Genomic DNA, 19,430 nt, shown 5'->3' on the forward strand with positions numbered 1-19,430 from the left:
GAGTTAAACTGGGAGTGTGAAGTGTGAGGAAAAAGAGTGACAGGAGGAATTAACGCAAGAAGACAAGACATGTTTAGGGGAAGAAGGAAATAGCTGACACAGAAGAGTGCTGAGAGATCTGTGTCAGGGAAGGTAAAGCAGTTAGAGGCGGTCAGAGGGAAATGATCCCAGGAGACGCTGAGGAGACAGAAGATGAGACAGATGGGGTGGGGATAGTCGACAGATCAGATTTACTCAGTGGTATTTTAATAAAGCTCATATATTACTGTGTTATTGTCTCGGGCTTTCCCAACAAAATTAACCCTCCTGTTTACCCGCATGTCAAGCTCTGTCAATAACACCATAAATCTGTGTGTGATATTAGGGTCTCTGCATTCCACTCGTCTGAAGAGGCCTTTCAAGTAAAGCTTATGCTAGTCAGTTGTTTACTGTTTATTAGTGAACCAAGTGAGAACCATTACAATAAACGTTAAGTCTGCTTTTTAATAGTCAAGTGCATGGAAAGGAAGGATGAAGGCATCTCAAGCAAGCTGCTTTTCTTTCTCTCTCACACACACACACACACGCACACCTGTTGTCCTCAGTTTAACCTGAAACAACATTGTCTGTGTGTGCTGCCGCAGCCTATCTCCAACTCAGCGGCATGTTTTGGTCTCCCTGTTTCCCATGGCCTGGCAGCGGGCATTGTTTTCATATAACACTTTCCCAAAACACCATTGTGTCGACAGCTTTGCTTACACAAACGAGCAGAGAGAAAAGTTAACCATTAAATACTGTCTTGCTGCAGTCTTCACCGTGTCCTAATGACTGTTTCAATTTTATGGAGGTGACAAAACATTACTGTTCCTGGTAAAAGCGTATACCTGCAAAATGTCACAGGACATTTAAAACAACCACAAAGAAACATAAACATAGAGGGGAAAAACAACCACAGGGACACGAAACGACCAAAAAGGAACCAACTGATTACAAAGAGACACAAACAAACTAACAAAAAGGGAAACAAGACCCAAAAAGGACTACAATGATTAGAAAAGAAACACACAAAAGAGGATACATGAAATGACCCCTAGATCAACGCAAAACCACTAACATATGAATAACAACTAAGGGATACAAACAGCATTAACAGCAACGACAAGATGCAAAACTACCATTGATATGAAATATAAGGACCGATTGATAACCAGGCATTTGTTATAAGAATGTAATGTTTTCTAGGAGATGATTCTCAATTACTTTGGTGCAGCCCACCAATATGTGGAGCCTTCATAATGTATATTCATGTCGTTAAGACCACAGCTTCCTGGTTGTAGTTGGAGATATGAGGAATTCTGTATCCGCTTAAACATCTCTAAATGTTTTGATGATATAGCTTTTACTGTTCATAACCATCTTGTGAACGTTGGGAACACTATCTTTGCAGATATTGTGTGAATGCAGCAATAGTCTGGTGAATTTCAGGTAGGGATGGTAATGAAGAGCTGGGCCTGACACAATGACTCTGAGATTTCTTTTGGTAACACCCTCAGGTGAAATTGACATTGTTGTTGCCCCACTGGTGGGAAAAATCTAAGTCGAGTGAAGACAATTGTCCCTCTATCTATTTAATCACTTCGGTTTACTTGTGCGTAATGAGCATAATATCCTCACGAGGCCGCTAGCGTTGCTCCAGACTGTCATTCTTGTTTTATTTTTGAGTAACTTGTTAGGGGAGAGGGAATTTTTCGAGCCAGAATCCCAAACTTCCCACATTCCTGTGTCTCAACTTGCAGGCATTTTATTTTCTTCTTACTCTGACTTGTCTGCTGTTGTGAATTTAACACCTGCTTCCTACTCTGGACCAGCACCCAGCAGTGGCCAGCTGAGGTTAAAGCCTCACAGCGCTCTACCTCTCAGGACAACACAGCAGGACAGTAAGAGACCGACCAAAACATGTGGAACTGCTCAGTGGGTCCACCATGACCTTCACATGTGATAATAATCAATACAGCATCAACATCCTTCTTTTGTTAAGCAAAAGCTTACAGAGATAGCAGAGTCTTTGATTCTTACAAAACTGTCTCTTGAGAAACAATTACTCTATAGCAGCTCATTGCTAAGCCCTCGATTGAAATACTGCAAATTGACGTGATATCACTGAACCACAAACACTTCATTTTCCCACTTGGATATCAACTCAAGCCGACAGAAAGAATAAAGAACAAATGGGCTTTGTTCTTTCTAGCTATGGCAAAGATGTTTCCATTTTGGAGGAGTCTTTTATGCATCATTCCTCTCCTGCAGAGCATGCATGGTCCTTTATTCCCAGCATTTGTTTGACTAAGCCCTCACACAGTTAGATTCAGGCTATGCTGCTGAGTGGGATTCCTTGGCAAAGCGAATTGTTTTTTCCAAAAGGGATTGAAGTTCATATTGAGGATTTGCTATAAACAGGATTGTGTGATATAATGACATGACCACAGTATCATCTGGATGTAAGCTGCTGCAAAACAGGCATCAACTGAGGATTACAATGATATATATTTAATCCTGTTGGTAGGACAGTTTGCTCTTTTTGACAAAATTAAGTACATTGAAGTTATTTTTAGAAATGTTATCCTATTTTATATGTTATCTATTAAGATGTAAGTGTGTGTTTGGGAGTTGGTTGCGTTTTTGCATATTTTATAAGGAGACAAGAAAAATGTGACGACACTGAGAAAAGGATTTGTAGTCCAGAGAGACATTATCGTTGTATTACAATGTCTCATTGTAAAAGCTTCAGTGGGAACAAAGCTGTTAAAGTGGGGCAGATGGAAAGCCATTTAAAGTGTTTCAAGCAGAGCTGTCCTGTCTCGTATTAGCCTTAAAAATGGAGCAATAGAACTCGATGGATTTACAATTACAAGGGAAACAAACATTTGGGAACACTTAATGTCACGATGCATCACTCGTCGGCACCTGAATGAACAAAGACAGACGAGTGCGTACACATGCATGTACAGAGCCCGACTGACCCTGCTGGAATGTCCATGAATGCACATCTTTTATCTACAAGACTCTCATTTTCTCTTGAGCAGCACAGCAGGAGTGACATGCTGCTCAAAACATGCCTTAAATCCTCGCTTAAAAAACCCAGAAATACCACACACAAAAACACATCTGTGGTGTAGACAGATATCGACTGGGAAAAGAAGCAGGGACTTGTATCCCTTCTGTTTGTTGAAAGAACAACCAAATGTCTAAATCACAAGACCCGGGCCCCCTAATCTTGACAGGCCGGGGTCGGGCAGGAAATGATGTCACAGTCACAGCAGCAGATCTCCAGACGCTGATAAGGTCGCTCTTCCTGGGAACGTGAAACAAGGGAGAGACAGATAACCTCTTTGTCTTCCCTTTCCTCCTTTCATCTTGTCCCATCAAGACACGAGTGATTACAGCCAAAAGCTATTCAGACATTCGTCACTTAGACAGGGCCCTTCCTAATAGTGTCACATATGAATTATGAATGCTGAGACTGCTCTTCTCCCCTTGTTTTAAATCAAGACAACCTGCGTCGCATAAAGAACATGATTATAGACTTGGGGTGTAAATGGAGTCAGTTAATTGATCCAAGAAGTGATGCAGGGGGTAAACTGCCAAGAGGAGAGTTTGTGTTCTCCCATTCTTTAACGACGATTATAGTGTGTACGCTCACTGTGAGTCATGCGTTATAAACCGTCAAGGCGAAGGGCTGCTGATTCTAAGTGTACAGGGGAGGTCATGGGGGCGAGTGTTGGTTTGAAGTAAATCACTGAAGGGGTCCTGCTTACTCGCCTTAGGGGGCTCCCACTCAGTAGAATGGAATTAAACACAGGGGGAGGGAGGGAGCGTTCAGGGTCTCGTCCTGCTGTGTTTGCGTGCAAGGTTTATGTCTGTACTTAAGAAATTGCAGTACATGTGCATGTTTATACGTGTACTTAATGAACCCATGTGGGTGTGAGCTCAAAACTTCCTCCGGTATCTCCGGAACTCTCGCTCTCTATCTCTGTGTACATTTTTAGTTTAGTTTTGTCTGGTTCTCTCGGTGTGTATCCATGTTTGTTTATGTCTGCAATTTTTAAAACGTCTATCAAATCTCACCATTCACTGACTCACAGAGCATAGAGCAGCCCCCTCCAACATCTCTCTGTTGGCTTAGATGGACAGCCCATCTGGTTTTCATGAAGGAGGGATCAAAATCGAGTGTCAGCTCGCTGTGACCCGCTTTCATCCTCCCAGCCCTCAACTTCACTGTCATGTTTTTTGCTAGAGCAACAGTCTGGACTAGTCTGAGACTAGACAATGAGTCAAAAGAACATTGCCCTTTCCTGAGAATTAGCTGGAATCACAGAAAGATCCCAGAAGATCTAAGCCTATGACAAATACAAAGTATTGCTGAACATTTTGGGGGGTAAATAGAAATAAACGGACAAAGATAAGTAACTTTGAAACAATGACATCATTGTTTGATCTCTAGTTAAATGTAGACATACCTTGGTCATACAAATTAAAAGTAGGCATTACATGTTTATGTGAGTTATGTCTTAAATATCCCTCACATATTGGTTGATAGACTTTATTGAAACTATTAAAGCTGCTAAAATCATTATTTTGTTATTTATCAAATACTGCAACAGGTGTCGCTTGTCATGCATTGTTCAACACCTTCGTGCATAGTTTCTTTACAAAAGTCAGCAGTTTTTTAAAGAACAAAACAAATACCTAACCCTAACCCTAACCTGCCAAGCACGGGACAGCAAACAGACACAGTTAGCAACTAGTACAAGAACAGTTAAGCATTTAGTAACAAAAGGGCTGTATATGTTTGATGAGAGTGAGTGATGAAGACCAAATACAGAGCTAAAAGGATAAGTAATACTTTCTTAATATATTGAATGTGTCTATTTCAATTGGTGAAAGTCAGTAAACACGTTTTTATATTAATATTGGCCTTAGTATTATTACTGTTAAGCAGACAAATGATTGTTGGATTAGTATGAGCAAGCACTTTTGGTTAATTAACATCCTTCATATTCACTCTGTCTCCTGACTGTTCAGTTTCTCTGTCATAATACAATGCTGAATGTTGGGGAGATATTATAATGGGATGTTCAATACACAAGTTTTCAAGGATAAAACAAAGGGGGAGAAATGGGGAGTGGAACAGTGTTCAACATTTCAAGAATGTCACCTACATATTTCTGTAATTTAGGGTGAGAGACAAATCAGCATGGCTCTCTTTCTGTAAAACAAAAACATGTGAGGAATGCTTAAAAGACTGCTGTTTCTGCAGAGCGGAAACCATCAGATACCGAGAGAATTACAGAGGCTTACGTTTCATATTTCTAGCTGCCCCTTCACCTGCATAATGAAGAGGAAAGTTGAATTAAAGTAAATATATTCTGCCTGTTATCCTTGTAATGAAAATATGTATGGACTCTAGTAATTTCTGGAATTTGAACCAACAAACAGACATGGGTTGAGGCAATGTGTGAGCTAGTTTTCTAATCCTCCTCAATAACACTATTCTCAGACAGAAATAAACCATCTCCTGTCAATCTTTTTTCTCAAAGATTGTCTCAGGGATGAACCTCGCTTCTTACAGCAGGGGGTTTTGTGTTTCATACTCGATACATGTTCCAAATCCAGATGTAAAAGGTAGTGCAGAGGGTGTAACCCTAAATTCCTCTGGCCAACTGCGGATGTAAAGGAGCACTATTCAATGCCTGCTGCTTGGCTCGGACAACGGCAGGGAAGTCCCCTCTGGTCTCACTCCCTTTGATAACGGTCAAAGACTGGGCAGTCTGCCGGAAGACAATTGCTGGAGAAAGGAAATGAGAAAGCCCGGAGCAGACAGTGGAAGTCTAGGAGTGACAGGGGAGAGGAGAAAGACTGACTTAGGCTTTAAAACGCTTCCAGTGATTGAAATAGAAAGGAAAAAAAGGGGCCACAGACAAGGGGCTGGATTTCTGCAGCTCTCTGATGCTGGGCCAGAGGAGCACATCGGTGTGTTCACACATGCATGACAAAGTAGGATGTGGAAATGTTTCAATTCCTACACATTGAGTGGGTGTGTATGTGCAGACTGGCATGCTTTTGTGTGTCCATTTGTGGCATATTGTGAGTGTGTTAGGGTATGTGATAAAGCCTGCGTGTGTTTCAGAGAGAGGGGAGAAACTCTGAAAAGCCTCGAGGGGGATTTCCCTTGAAAGAGAAAGCTTTTCTCCTCCCCCTCTCAGGCACTCTCTTGCTCCCTCCTTCCCTCTCTCTCTTCCGTCCCCTAAACACTCAGAGTCGCCAGAGAAGCGAAAGAAGTGAAGCAAGAGGATCAACAGGCAGCCTGGCAAGTTGTAGCTCTCTGTGCTACAAACTCAAGACTTGTGAAAAGTGTACAAAGAATGGGAATAACTTTGGTTACTTTTCGATCAAGACAACTCACTGTCATGTGGATATACTTCAGCAGACTTCTGTTGTTGATGCTCTAAACATGGCAAGTCTCTCAGCACGGAGCCAAGGGAGACTCTCTGGAGAGGATTATCAGGAACAAGCACTAAATAGACTTTCTGCCGTATAGAGAAGAAATCACCTGCAAAGATGGTAACGTTTTTGGTTTTACTGCTAGAGCTTGACTTGTGTTGCTTTAAGAGTTCTCCACTGACTTAGTAACAGAGATTTGGACAAGTGACTTCTCTCTGTGGCTTTGCAGGTCATGTGTGAATGAACCCTAAGAATACTAATATTGTAACTAATGCATTTTGTATGCTTTTAGCTGTCTTTTTTCAGTTTGTGTGTTACCATGCACATTACCAATCCACATTTTCTCTCTCAATGAAACCTAATCTGTGTGACATACAAAGGCAGCACAAAGCTAATGTAACTGCACTCTTTAAACATTTGTGTTATCCTTAGCACAGTTTGTGTGACTGTTTCACATCACCAGCCCACGGCGTCTCTAGCTTTTAAAGCATGTGCACAAAGACTGAGTGACAGAAAGAGGCACATTGTCTTTTGTTTTGCATCCTTTGATTTGGACCTAATAGATGCGGATGGCACACATACTTGAGTGAGTGGTGAGTGTTTGGGGGATACATTATTTGACTGCTTTGCATTGGCACATAATGGAATTCTCCAGCTCAGTGTTCAGCACTTTAAAAAGTTCAAACCGCAGGGCCGCTCTAATCCCAGGCACAACAAGAAACTAATAAATGACAAAGAGTGAGCCCTAAAATGGGAACATGTTTGATGATGGGTTTGTGGTAAGACGCAGCATCTTTGAAGTTTTAATAACTGATTGTTGCTGCCGCGAAATAGTCAAATAAATGAGCAGATAAATTATAATGTTATGATAAAGACCATAATGAGGCATAATAAGCTTCTCCTTACTTGTCTTTAGCTTTCTATTTATAACATTCTTCTTTATCTGGAAACCAGTCAGACCCCTAACATCTGTCCAAGGGAGCCAAATAATTGATAGCTTTAAGGAGAGCAGGAAGGAAGGATGTTTAAAGGAGTGCAGACTTGGCTTCTCATTGTGGCCACCACTGTACTTTGTCCTTCCTTCACGTGCACCGCAGCACTTGTTTGACCAGCTTTAACAGCCCCAACTGTTTGTTTTACTTATTGCATGACCAATGTCGTCTTCCGTGACCACCCTCCAACTTCCAGTCATGAGCCAGCAGAGTCAAAATTATTAGATTACGAAAACGTGCATGACCAGGAGTTTCAATCTTAGATAAACACTCAGCAATGACAAATACGAAGTCCCGGGCTACAGGTGTGAATTGTATTTGCCTTGGCAGGAGTTACTGTGTGACAAGGACAGCCAAGAGAGTCATTCATTCACCAGCAAGGTTAAACACCTTTTCTTCTTAAGGCCTCAGAGAAGCATGGGTTTCATTCATTGTACATTGAACATGGTTAACATGGTAGAATTTGCAGTGTCCATGTCCGTTGCAGAATTCAAACTGTATTCAAAGTCAATGCAAATCCTTCCATGAGATTTGCTCCAGGGTTTTGGTTGTACTCCTGTCTTACCAAAACAGGTTTAGTTTAAAATGTTCTCTGATTTAACAACAGGGAACAACTTACAATGGCAGATTTACAAATCACTTAGCAAAACATTTGATTACAGTATGTCTTTTGCTTATTCATGAAGTGGATTTGGGGCAACATTACCATCTCAACCTAACAAATGTACTGTCAAATATTTACTCTGCTTTTAGCTCTGTTCAGCTGTTCACTGACTCCTTTGTAAAAATATCAGGCTTGAAGTTTATTTTGTTATAAAACAACATGCTAGCTGAGAAAACATTTTTTACTATCATGTTGCGGTCATAAAACCAAAAACAATGAGCCTAAAGATGCCAAAAAGCTCAGGGAAACTGCAAAGTCAGATAATAATTATATGTGAGTTTGTGGTAAAAAGCTAACAGCTTTCCCACACATAACAAATTTGTATTGTAGCAGCTTTAAGTCTCTTGATAACTGAGATACACTTGCACATGCCTGCTCCATATCATCAGTCAGATATGCTCAGTCATTCGTAACAGTTCGTTTTTCAACCACTCAGCTTAGAGTATGCATGCATACCTTAATCTATTATGTGATGTAAACAAGCAGTGTGAGAGCATCCAGGTTTTGACTTGCTGACAGTATACATTCAGGCCAAGCTTTAAGGGTCACAGCTGTCTCTCTCTCTCTGTAACATCCAGGGTATCAGTAGCTTCTTCTCCCTGCCTGTATTAAGTCATCACACTGTTCTCCCTTTGGCCAACAAATAATACTTCCTGCCCACTGCTTCATTTTCTGTGATTTCGCCAAATGTCTACAAAGCCAGACGGGGAGAATCGTAACAATGAACTGATGTGATGTATAGAGAAAATATGTCTAATTGCAGACATCTGCCTCGTGGAGCTGTTTGGGCCAAACCATTTCCAACTTTCTTCAATCAGGGAGTCGAGTTTCTGAGGGTTGTCATGGAGCTGTGAAACATATTTTCTGTGTGTTTATTATCTCTGTAGCACAAAAGCGGGTCAAACTCAATAGATGCTGTGTGGTGTATTTTGATAACAGAGCCATTGCCAAGTGTTTGGGGAAAAATATGTTCTGCTATAGTATAGGCTGTCAGCCTGCTTTGTCTGTAGAAACCCAGTCACTTTGTCCTTTTATACCCAGACTATGTTTGAACTGCTGTTGTTTATCCTCTCAGGGCTTTTTCTAAGGAAGATAACACCTGTATTATAGCTGGTTCAGTGATCATGATGCACCAGTCTCAAGTCATAGGATTCAGGTTTTGTTGCTTCATTCAAAACCAGTCTCACAACTTTAATCGGAAAATCTGAGGTGACATACTGTGAGATGAGACAACATTTACTGAAGGATAAGACATTCAGTTTGAATTCCATGTAGACTGCTGTGCTCTGTTTGGCTCTTGTTGGTGTTATGCACTTGTTTGAGGAGCTCAGGAATGAAGAGCAGCAGATGTCAGTGTTTAGTACACTTCTTGTAAACACATTCACATGCTGACTATCAAATCTCCCGTGTTAGGACATTTTCAATGTCTTGGACATTTTAACATTGTGAGATGAACAATGGTAGTTAGGTGTGTTGCATTCTTTAAAAACAAACCATTTTTATGTTTCATATCTTGTAGTTTGCCAGAATGCAACCTTTGGGATATGAGCTAAAACCCAGGAGTTGTGTTGTCAGTAAAATGGGAGCGGTGCATTATGAGTCAGTCGTGAAGACATTCCAGAAAAAACTCAACAATGTTGTCGTTTAGTTTCAGTTTTTAAATGTACGTTGGGAATGATAAGTCTGTGGAGGAAGCCTTATAGTTACACCCAGCTGCTCTTCCTATCCTATCGCCTCATCAGGCATTTGGCAACTTTTTTAACTACACAGCAGTCTGAGCCTAGGGTAAGATTTCAAAATATGCTGACCTGGCATGACTGAGAAGGAGTGTATCCAAAACAGCGGTAGACATTATTAAACAAAACTGTTTTTTAATTGTTACATTTCACAACGTGTGGTTGTCATGAAGGGCTGCTGTGAGTCAGTTCTTTATGACAAAAGAGATGACTGCCGTGATTAATGTCGGATCCAGATACACTAGGTTGATTGTCCTATAAGATCAAATATTACAAGCCAGTCGTCATTGCTCATTGATAAAAAAATCAGGGTGGATTAATGAGTCATTGTGAAATAAAATCTCATCTTGAATCTCATGCAGCATAAGAAGAAAGCCTGAATCGGAAACCTAACTCACTATTAGTTTGGCCTCTTCACTTTACAAACATAGCTAAAGTTCTCACAAATAAAAACAAAAGTATAATAGGAACCGTGCCAGATTGAAGGTCCGATAGGAAGCACATACCATCTTTACTGCTGGCAGCGGTGACTCTAATAAAAACGATGTAGGGGTTTTGTTTTGGAGGTGCCTGGATTTAAGATGGCTTAGCTGAATAGAGTGCCCCTCTGCTGAGTTTAACAAGAGTGGATCACACACAAAGAAAGCACTGTCTCACCGTCAAATAGGAGATACCAAACGTTTAAGGAAGAAAAAGGGAGGATAGGAAATAACTGACAGATACTGATAACTTGTTGTATGATATGACTTAGACTGTGATCTTGGTTTTGATTGCTCTTGTCAGCTTTCTTCTTTTAGGTTTTGTGTCAAACCAGTCTGTATAAACTGCACATTTTCACTTTCTTCTTACCATGGTAATATTTCTCAATATTACTTGAGGTTAGGTGTCATTTCCCATCATTCCTCTTTGCCACCGGCTGTTGTTGGCTGATGTTATGGCTGAGTTGGTGGTGTGTCATCTTAGACTCTTGGACATATCTTCATGTCTGTACTTGCAGAATTCACTCGGTCTTCAGGATTTACTGGCAGGTCTTGACACAACTGTCACTTCTTCTTATGTTTGGGTTCAGCCCGGAGGTGCCGTGACAGTCCATTTCTTATGAGGATTTCAAAGAAATGTGTTGACCAGTCAAGACACAGACATCAACAAATCCTTACAGAATGTCGCATCAGGAACTGTGTCCATTTAGTTGAAGTTAATCTTCTTTAAAGTCACATTCTGGTCAGCTTACCTGCTCTAATCTTATGAGCTTTGCGGCTGATGACACAGATACACATTGTGCATTATTACACACCTTGACAGTTTGTTTATACTGTGGCTCAAATCTGGGTCCAGACTTTCTTTGGCCAAGGCCCAAGGCAATATGGAGGAAACCTGTAATTATCTGCTTAATAAGGAGAAAACTCCCAGGGGGCCTGAAGGGTGGACAAGACAAAGACAGATGCCTGTTGTCCATGCTAGCATGCCAATTCAGGTCAAACACAGATCTTTGTTGGGAGCTGAAGCTATTTCTAGGTTTAAATCACCGGCTGCACTGGATAATGAGGGGCAAAAGGTGCATTAGAGGGAATTCCCTTGAGTTAAATGTATAGACTAGAGGGTGCGGCCAGCTGGACATTGATCAAGTCCCAACGTATCTGCAGCCCAAGATAAAGGTCCATGATTTAAGCTTGATAGAACGCTTCTCTCTGGCTGATTGTGGGAGTGAAAATACCCTGGAAAAGAAGTAGCAACTCTGTCAACATGAGGAAACTTCAGCTAGACACTGCACACTGACATGCAGTGACAAATTGTGTTATTGTAGGATGTAGGGCAGTGATTGTGTCTGGGTGCTCACACAAGACTGAACAAATTTCTGCTAACCAGGAGTTTTTGTAATGGGACGAACGGTTAAACACACAAAAGGAATGCAGGCAAAAAGACTAAAAGTGTGATGAGACATTTCAATTGTACTGCACATTATAAAACGCCAGCTTATGGGAGTTAAAAGACAGCTTTGTCTTAGAGGAATTCCTGCTGAACTTTTCACAGATCAGTTCAGACCTCGTTCGACAAATAAACAACCTTGAACCTTGAACCTGTTTTACATGTTGTCTGGCACTTTGTGCGATATAATGAGATGCAGAGGAGAGCCCAACGCTGGCAGCCCACTCTCCTTACTCTCAGTTCATTTGGCTGGCTAGCCTTTCTGAGCTTGGTCCAGCAGAGCAACGCTTTGTAACATCTCAAGTGGTTCTCACTTATATGAGTATCACCAGCCAACCACCCACAGAGAGGAGCCCGTGTCGTGTTTTCAACCATCTTTGTTTTGAGAAGAAGTTAAGCCAAGCTAAGGAGTTTTGTCATTTTAGCTAGTGTTAACAAAAATAGGTCTGCATCTCAAATGATTTTGAGGTAATGTTATGATAACAAGTCATATTTTTTCAAAGACTGAATTTCAATGACTGATTTAAAGTCAGGCTAAAGAAGAGAGATTGGAATATGTTGTGAATTCCAGAGTCAAAACAAAATGCCCCATCTCTTAACTGTGACTTAAGAAAAAGATATGTCTCTGGTTTAGTGTAAGCCTTAAAGCATACAGTACAACCCAAAGTTCAATGCTGCATTCAGACTAAGACAGCTGTGCTGAATTACCGTTCAACAGCCAACCTCGAAGGTATTCTGTTCTCCATTGACTAATCTATTGTGACAGATGTGCACAATCACAAAAAAGAAGCATTTTTTTCTACTGAGCACATGCAATGTCTGGAAGAACTAAGAAAACTTTGCAAGAGTGGTCAAATATTGATATTGATTAAGATCCAACATCTTACATTAATTGTGTTCTAAATGTGTACACAACTGCCTGTATTTCAAATGTAAACAATGTTTGAAAGGTGTAGCTAACAGAGAATGTAAACACTAAACTAAGTTGTACGAGTGGTGGAATTATTTGGTGACTCATATAACTACTTTATGACCTTTGTTCCCAATGTTTCATGGCTGTCCAAGGTGCTCCCAAAAGCATCCGTAGCTAAGCAGTGAGCGCAGTAGTCCCAGTGCTAACCAGTGTGAGCTCTTTGAAGCTGCGGTCCTTCTGTTTATCCTGGGCTGGTCTCTGGTCTTGGTTAGGCCATCAAGCTAAATGAGGAGGGGGGCTAAAAACAGACTCCTTTGTGGAGCTGGGAGATTGACACAGCAGGGTACTGTGAACTGATTGTATGAATAGCACGCCTGCTGTGGTTAGCTGCTAAGACCTGTCTTGATTCAGAGGAAGCGTCAAGTCCTTAAACTCAACATGAATATTATTCATTTAATTTCATAACAAGGTGTCATTCCTTGTACTGAACTACCACGCGCCATAGGTGCTATTAGAACGCATATTCAAAAGTACTGTGCACCTATCCAACATCAGACAAGTATGTGAAAGGTATTTTAAACATGTCTTTTGAACAGATTTCCCCCCAGGCTCAATTTAGCATCTTTCAAAACATAAAGCCATTAAGACATTATTTAAAGAAACACAAGGCGTTATAGAAAAATACACTTTTATAGGATTTTAAAAGATATCAAATAAATAACTTTGTTGATAGTTTCCTTTTAAGTAAGCCCCTATCATCAATTGTGTTAAAGAGTCTGGCTTTTGACTAAATGCTTTTGATATTAATGACATCAACCAGACTTAGTTGTACTTTTTTTTGCTGGTAGTAGCTTGTACAGTAAAACCTAATATACCCAACTGTGTTTGTGAAGCATGCTGTTGTGGTTAGTATTCACCTCCAAACATGCCTGCATAAGCAACAATGTAATCACACAAAGCCTCTCAGAGCCGCGCCTCAGCATAATACAGTAAAGTAATTGTTTGATTCACATGATAATTTACAATCAACCTACAGGTAACACTCTGAGTTTGTTTTACAGTATCTCCAGTATTACACAATCAAATCAAAAGTCCTGTATTTGCAATGCTTATTCAATTGCATTAAAAGCCTGGCTGTCATGCCATCAGGTGGTTGACCAAAAATGCTTTGAAGACGGCCTCTGAAAATAGGTTGTGAGTTTAGCTGGATGTCACCCGTGGCACAGCTGGTGTTGGCAGCTTATCTACTAAGGACATTTCTACATGCAGTAAAGATGAGCACTAAGTGTTCCTATGACAGAGAATTGTGTCGTTTCACGCACTTGCTTTTTTATGGTAATTTTTAACAGGACTGGGCATTTCTTTTCTCTGCTTTGCTTCTTCTTGTCACTTTGAATAAGATCAGACGCTGGCTCTGGTCTGCTACAAATATAGGAGTTTAAATGAAGCATATCCTGGCCAGACATGAAACAAGTTGCACATACTCATGCAGGACAGACTTAATCTTCTCCAGATACTCTTTTGATTAGGCTCAACCAAAATACCCCTCTTGATCTCCTAAAGATGACAGTATTAATTCACCTCAAAGCCTTTTGATAAGTGAATAGATTATTTTGTTTACATTTTTGGTGAATTTGATCTTTTGGTGGACGTTTCAGTTTGTAAAAGATGATAATGTATTTACTGATGCCCAGATCATAGTCCAAAAAGTGCACTCATGCACAAAGGTTTATCGCTTTTAAACCAAAAAAAACAACTCTTTGATGTATTCAAAACGCGCACAGCGAGGGGTGAAAGGCCAAGAAAAATATCTGTCCTGTCGTTTTGCATTTACAGGGTATTTGTTCTCCCTTGACCACGTGAAGCTTCTTCAAAGAAATCAGTGTTAGAAAAGACATTAACTTTGAAATGTGTAGTCCACACTACACACTCAGGTTGCTATATGTTCACACACATTTGAACCAGAACTCACACACAACATGTCATTGGATGGAGAAGGCCAATAAATTCAGATGATATGCCACATTATTTAATAACTGCAATGATAGGATTTCAGTTTGAGGGCAGCTATTTCAATGACACAAGATAGTCTGTAATATATGATCTATTACAATTAATGTTTTACAATTTATGTGCCTTGATTAAAAACTCATTACTCATTTGAAAAGAATGTGCACATCACACCACTCCTTAACTTATTCCCTGACATTGATGTTCTGAATAAGCCTTCATTATGTGCACATCAGTTTTATTGCATTAATTTGAAGTGAAGAGGGTTTTTATTTTCCTGCAATATCAGTTCTAGGGTTTGATATAGTTCCTGTGGCTTTGACTCATTAATACTTTAAATCAAAGTAGACATTAAATACAAAAGTCACACAAATAATTAAATGGAATTGATTGCTTTCTCATCCAAGAACAGGTGTTTATTAAGTTTAACTGTATCATTTTTATTCGTAGCCTTTGATTTATTGATTTGTTGTTGCTGGTATTCTTCATGGGTTTAGCCAGAGTCTAACAGTCTGTTTAAATAATAATCATACACACAAACCTTATCTCACTGACCAGCACCTCTTATTGACCTCCAGAACCCTGAATCTCTCGACTCGTCCATCCAGAGCGCCCTCTCGGCCCTCTTCCCTCCTTTCGAGGCCACAGCTCCCATCGTCCTCTGCCAGCTGTTTCGCACCATAGAGGAACGTTACTACGGTGATGCTTTACAGTGTCTGCTGGACTTCCTCATTCCCTCCAAACACCTGCTGGAGAGTGTTCAACAGGCAGCATGTGTGAGTATTCACCCATGTATTCCAGGCTTTTACAGAAAGGGTTGTGTGGATATTGTCTGAAATGTGGAAATTCAATTAGACTTTTATTATCGAGATCAAAGTGGGTGATTAAGATGTGTTTCTAGTGTCTTTGTCCTCTATTTTTACATACATGGAAATGACAGAAACATGTAAAGACCTCCCAATACATTTCAAATCACACTCCTCAATGCTATAATATAACTGAAGTTATACCTACCCCACCTTTAAGTATAGGCCTACAAAAATACTAAGGTAGACTTCATGGAACTACAGGATTCGGTTTTTTGGAATGCAATAGATCGACAAGTGTGCTTAATAAAGCTCCCAATAAGGGTGTTTTACATTCACTTTGACTTACCCTTCCAAATATTGTATATCCCTACTGTCCATAGCGAATACACGTCCACATGTGCTTAGGAAATCACAGCAAAAAGACGCTCTCAATAAGTGCAAAACTTCCCTGAAAAAGCATTGCGTTTTTAGTTGTATTGAGTATCAAAGTATTCCACTATGAATTGTATACAACCTTGGGTACAATGCACAAATAACCGCTAATATCTAATTCGGCATACTTTAAAGGACACATACCATGCTATATTTAAATGATATATTGTAGGGCCATACCTATAAGGTATATTTATACGTTTCTGAAAACTGAAACTCTGCCGCACGGTCCCCTCGTTCCTTGGAAGAGGCGGAGAGGTGGGTGTTTGTCATCTGCTGGTGGACTAACCGGAGAGAATTACATGCTTGCCTCGACGGGGAGGGATTGCATTGAATTACAGCAGCGGGAGCAAACGCTTGCCTCGGGGAGGGAGAAAAAGAGCCACAGCGGAGAATAAACAGAAGGGCAACCATGGAAAACCATGCGCGGGAAGTCTTCTTCGCTGCTTTTGTGGCAGACTGCAGCGCCACTTACAGGCCTGGCATATGTACTACAGCGTCTCCAGCGCTTTCGAGCGGCAATGGCCGGCGGTGGCCCAACCCCACATTCCCCTGATAGGTGGAGAGTTGGCCCAATAGCCGTAGCGCCACCGTCCTGACGTCAGGACAGTGTTCAAATCTGGACCAGTTTTGATCAGATCCGTTGCAGCCCCTTTTTTAGAGATTTGGGTATGGAGGAAAATAGAGAGGGTTGTGTTTTCTGACACTTGGTGAGTTCCCTGGAACACCGGGGACACATATTCATGTATAAAAGACGTACACAAGTGCATTTTGCATGATAGGTCCCCTTTAAATGCTGCCAAAAAGAAATGGAGGGGGCTGAAGCAGGTTGAAATTGTAGCCCATAGCGTCCGGTCCATACCGACATTACACTTCCTGTTTACAATTGCAAAGTCCCCATGGGAACTGTAGTTCCAAAAATCAAAGCATGATTAATCCCCATATGAGAAGACGAGGAATACAAAAAAGAGTGAGATACAATACAATAACATAAACTTTTTTCATATAAATATTATGAATATCTCCCTTTTTTTTACTCGCTCTTGCATACCTGGAGTACGCGCCTCTATCCATGTATAAACACATTTGGGTGTGTTACAGTGCAGATCCAGTTGCATACCATACCTAACATTTATAAACAATGATACATTTTCAAGTTGCAGCTTATCTTGTGTTTACTTGGTAACAGATAACTCAGCTCTTTGTATGCTCTATGCATTAAAAGTCATCAAAATAACAAATATTTACAGTGTATTCTAACAATCTACTAAATATGACTAATATTTTAAAATAGGAGAAGACAAGAACTTACACATAAATGAAAATATGATACAAATGTATTAGGTAGAGTAAATAAAACCAAAATGACACTGACAACTTATTATTATTATGTTTTTAGGCTGGATACTCTGATGTGGTTTTTCGCTGTGAGGGCTGGCCTCTGTGTCTCCATGACAAAACCGTCATCCAGTTAGCACCTGTGAACCCTCTGCTGCTGCGTCCTGGAGACTTCTATCTGCAGGTGGAGCCTTTCGGGGAACAAGCTGCTCGTGTTGTCCTCAAAAGTCTTCTGGAGGAGGGCTGTCGAGAAGTGGAGGAGACCCCTGTTCCTGAGACTTCCTACCCCTGCATCTTCACTGAGGAATGGCTGCAGGAAATCAATGAAGGACGCCAAGGAACTCCTCTTTCCCGTTGCTTACTTTGCACGGATCAAGGAGTGATCAAGTTGCCCTGGGCTGAAATCGCCAACCCAGAGTTTTTAGACAAGCCTAAGATCTTGCCCACGTATCGAGAAACTCCTCCTGAGCCAAAACAGATCTCTGTTCCTTCCCATTTCAACTCCTCCACCCTCCCGATGGAAGCCATGTTTTGTCCTGCCAAAGACAGGATGACAGCTTCTTTCAAAACTGTGGACTGCTCTTCCAAACTCGTCAAAATGGATCATGAAAGACGAACCCCAAAATCCTGCTCCAGACCTTTAATCAAACCTGTGGGTTGGGTTTCTCCTAATACTTGGGACAGTCATAATTATCGAGAGATTGAGGGTGATTATGTGGATCTGGTGGATATTGCCAAAGGGAAGAGGTTTGTGGATAAACAGAGCCATCCACATCCACCCAATTCAGTATTGTTTAAACCTGTCAGACCACCACCACCTGTACCACTTAGGAATAATGTTCCCTGTGAAGGCACCCTTCAGTATGCAGAGGAGCCTTGTACACCGTGCAGCCAGGAAAGGCTTGAGCCTGAGTCAGCTGACCAAGACTTGAAGTGTAGGTACAGAGAATCTTACGTGGCAGCACTGAGAAACCCAGTCGCTTTTGAGAGGGGGAGTGTGGAGCTCCTGGCTGCCTTGGAGGAGGTCAGCCTTTGTGAAGAGACAGAGTTAGGATCCAAAGGAGCATTTGAAGCTCAAAGAGACAAACTTGGAAACTTTTGTAACCACTGTAATAAACCTGTGATGAGTAACAAGCGCTGCCAATACAGACACTGCTGTGAACCAACACCAGAGACCTTTGCATCTCAACTCAAAGATCTTCCTACCAGTTCTGAATCGGAAGACCTCATGAAGGAATCCCCCAAGATCTTGAAATCAACACCTGGTTTGAGCCATAGTCACAAAATTCAGATGAAACTTATTTCCCAACAGACAGCACATAATGCCAGTGCGCACCCTGGGTCAGGCGCTGATAATAAAGCTCTTCAGAAAGTGGAGGTTGTGACACCATCAGGAAAACAAAAAGTTAAGGTTAGGTCTCTATCCACGGTGTCAGAGACTTCCAAAGGGAGTCCACTTCTCTATAAAGTCAACAACAGGAGCCACAGTGATATCTGCCCTGACACAATCACAAGCATCATGCAGTGTAAGAAAGGTGAATTGTTGGATCAAGTGACTTTGAAGCTGGAAAGACTGAAGTCCTCTAAAAAAGGTAAGCAGACTAGACAAGTTAAGGCCAATAATCCAAACTACTTTCTTTTTCTGTTTCCTTTTTTCTCCCCACCCACACACACATTTTGTACATTGTTATTACTGCACACACAGCCATTCGTTATGATCTGTTGCTAAATGCTTGAAGGGCAACTGAACATTCACGCCAAACTGACTGATTGAAACTCGACCGTGACCTCGCGTGCTTGGAGGAATGTGCTTCACTGAGATCATAAAGGCTCTAGAGAGAAGGGGTCAAAGATCAGACTTGAGTATGATATTCTCCCAATGCTGTCTTGGTTCTTCAGCAGTACAGCTATAGAACAGAAATAGCATGCTGCACTCCCATGAAGGGGAGGGCCTGAACACCTTGGGTAAAAAGAAAGAGCAGAGCATTCCTCTAATGCAGAGAGACAGCATAACGTGCAAGAAGGAGGTCTCTGCACCCGCTGGCATGCACCTTTATGCCCTCAGAGGGGCATGTAGAGATCTTGACTTGAGACATGTTTGTCATGGACTGTTAAAGCAGCAAGGAGAGA

General features: G+C 41.1%; 1 protein-coding gene across 1 annotated transcript in view; it reads left to right on the forward strand.

Annotated features, from left to right (window-relative positions):
* Window positions 1-6,265: 6,265 nt before the first annotated feature.
* The window catches only part of LOC117557597 (uncharacterized protein KIAA1755-like), a 29,410-nt gene continuing 16,245 nt past the window's right edge, over window positions 6,266-19,430 (forward strand). Inside the window, 3 exon segments of the mRNA XM_034233488.1 lie at window positions 6,266-6,600; window positions 15,300-15,497; window positions 17,362-18,892. Coding sequence (XP_034089379.1) covers window positions 6,598-6,600; window positions 15,300-15,497; window positions 17,362-18,892 — 1,732 coding nt within the window. The 5' untranslated portion in view covers window positions 6,266-6,597.

Source organism: Gymnodraco acuticeps, unplaced genomic scaffold (genome assembly GCF_902827175.1).
Source record: "Gymnodraco acuticeps unplaced genomic scaffold, fGymAcu1.1, whole genome shotgun sequence".
Taxonomy (NCBI): domain Eukaryota; kingdom Metazoa; phylum Chordata; class Actinopteri; order Perciformes; family Bathydraconidae; genus Gymnodraco; species Gymnodraco acuticeps.